The sequence below is a fragment of the Anguilla rostrata genome, chromosome 1 (genome assembly GCF_018555375.3).
Source record: "Anguilla rostrata isolate EN2019 chromosome 1, ASM1855537v3, whole genome shotgun sequence".
Taxonomy (NCBI): Eukaryota; Metazoa; Chordata; class Actinopteri; order Anguilliformes; family Anguillidae; genus Anguilla; species Anguilla rostrata.
In genome coordinates, this window is record NC_057933.1 from 77,324,095 (window position 1) to 77,325,650 (window position 1,556).

A 1,556-nucleotide genomic window follows, 5' to 3' on the forward strand; every position below is an offset into this window, starting at 1 on the left:
TGCGATTTATACAATGTTTTTCGAAAATGTATTTTTGATTATTTGCGCAGAAACTACGGGGGCGGCGCCGGAAAGGCCCGGATCTCTCTGGACGAATGGCAGCAGCGGAACCGGACGACTCACTGCCGATTCGCCGACGTGCCCCCCGAATTCCAGCGGACCCCCGTCCCGCAATCTCATAGCGCCTGAGCCAAAAAATCCCGAGGGGTTGGGGGGGGGGCTCTGACTGCACTGGAACCCCCCCCTCCCCAGGGGGTGAGCACGTCGCTTAGCACTTACGACGTCACCACGGTTACCAGACTTCGGGTTTATTGTTTCCCTTTCCCACGATTTGGGCTGCACTGGGAGGGACTCGTTCTGTCTCTCTCCTTCCTGGGTTGACATGGCGACGTGACCAGAGTACTTAATTCTATATATTTTTTTTTGTATTTTAACCCAGTGTGTGAACTTAATTGTGTGTTGTTTTGTTTACATATTAATAATCATTTTGTTTGAGGGTTTCGTCTGTTCGTTTTCGTCAGATCAAGATTTTAGATTAGATTCGCTTGAAGTGCAGGGAGTAGCAGTTGACTGTTGAACCGTGTGGCAGTTTTTGTGTGGTGTTTTTTGTTTTATTTCATTCCAAATCTAACAACTAACCAAATCGGATTGTGATTTTAATTGTGGTTTATATTGGTTAACATTTATATGTGTATATACATTTTAAAAATGTTTTTTCTTTTTTTAAGAAAACCTCTGCCGTGTTTATAGTTTATATCGTTGGGCAGTACAGCCTTTAAAGCTGTTCCGACAACGTTGCCTTGGCAACGCTGTGCAGCGGAAGAGCGGGGTTTTTTTGAGGAGACCGTGGTCGCATCGCGGACGGCCCTAAAATGCCGCATCCGCTGTGGTCTCGTTCGCACCTCAGACCGCGGGACCTCGACCCGTTTTTTACGAAGGGCGTGGCGGGGGGCCTCGCCCTGTTCCGGCAGGTTCCGCGCCCTGCTTACGTTCCGGGGAGTTTCTGTGTTTCTGGTTCTGCTGCTGAAAACGGGGAAAACGGGGGGAAATCCAGAAAGAAAAAAGGATGAAAGAGAAAGAAAGGGGGGGGGGGGAGGAAAAGCACACCTTCAGGCCCTGCAGTGTTTTAACGGGCACTTCAGTTCGTTTTCTGCTTTTTATTCGCACATTTTTGACGGAACAATAAAAAGAAGGTTTTGCACATCTGTGGTGTGTTGGGATGAGCCTCCGTGTGCCTTCTTTCTGAAGTCTCGCCTGCCAGAATCCTTGTTTTTTTTTTTTGTTGCTCTTTACCCAGCTTCTGTTCCTGTTCGTTTCTCCTGCTTGTTCTTCACTTTCTTCCCTCTTTCTGTTTTTCACTCTCTTCACGCTATTCCTTCGTTCTTCACTCTGTTCCGCTGTTCTCCACTCCGCTGTCCATGGTTGCCATGGCTGCCACATGCTGCCTCCTTCCCAGAATTCCCTGCCCACGTTTTCAGAGAGGTCTGTGGGAGTGGCGAACAGATTTCACTCTGAATTGGTAAAAGGAGAGAATTGGTCAGACGTGACGACAAATT

The 1,556-nt window shown here is 48.1% G+C and overlaps 1 protein-coding gene across 4 annotated transcripts in view; it reads left to right on the forward strand.

Annotated features, from left to right (window-relative positions):
- LOC135236181 (uncharacterized) overlaps positions 1-1,218 on the forward strand; it is an 8,986-nt gene extending 7,768 nt beyond the window's left edge. For all 4 annotated transcript variants that reach the window (XM_064302413.1, XM_064302436.1, XM_064302428.1 and 1 more), the window contains exon 6: positions 51-1,218. In XM_064302413.1, the coding sequence (XP_064158483.1) occupies positions 51-189 (139 nt within the window). In that variant the 3' untranslated portion in view covers positions 190-1,218. The remainder of the gene's footprint in view (positions 1-50) is intronic.
- The last annotated feature ends 338 nt before the right edge of the window (positions 1,219-1,556 follow it).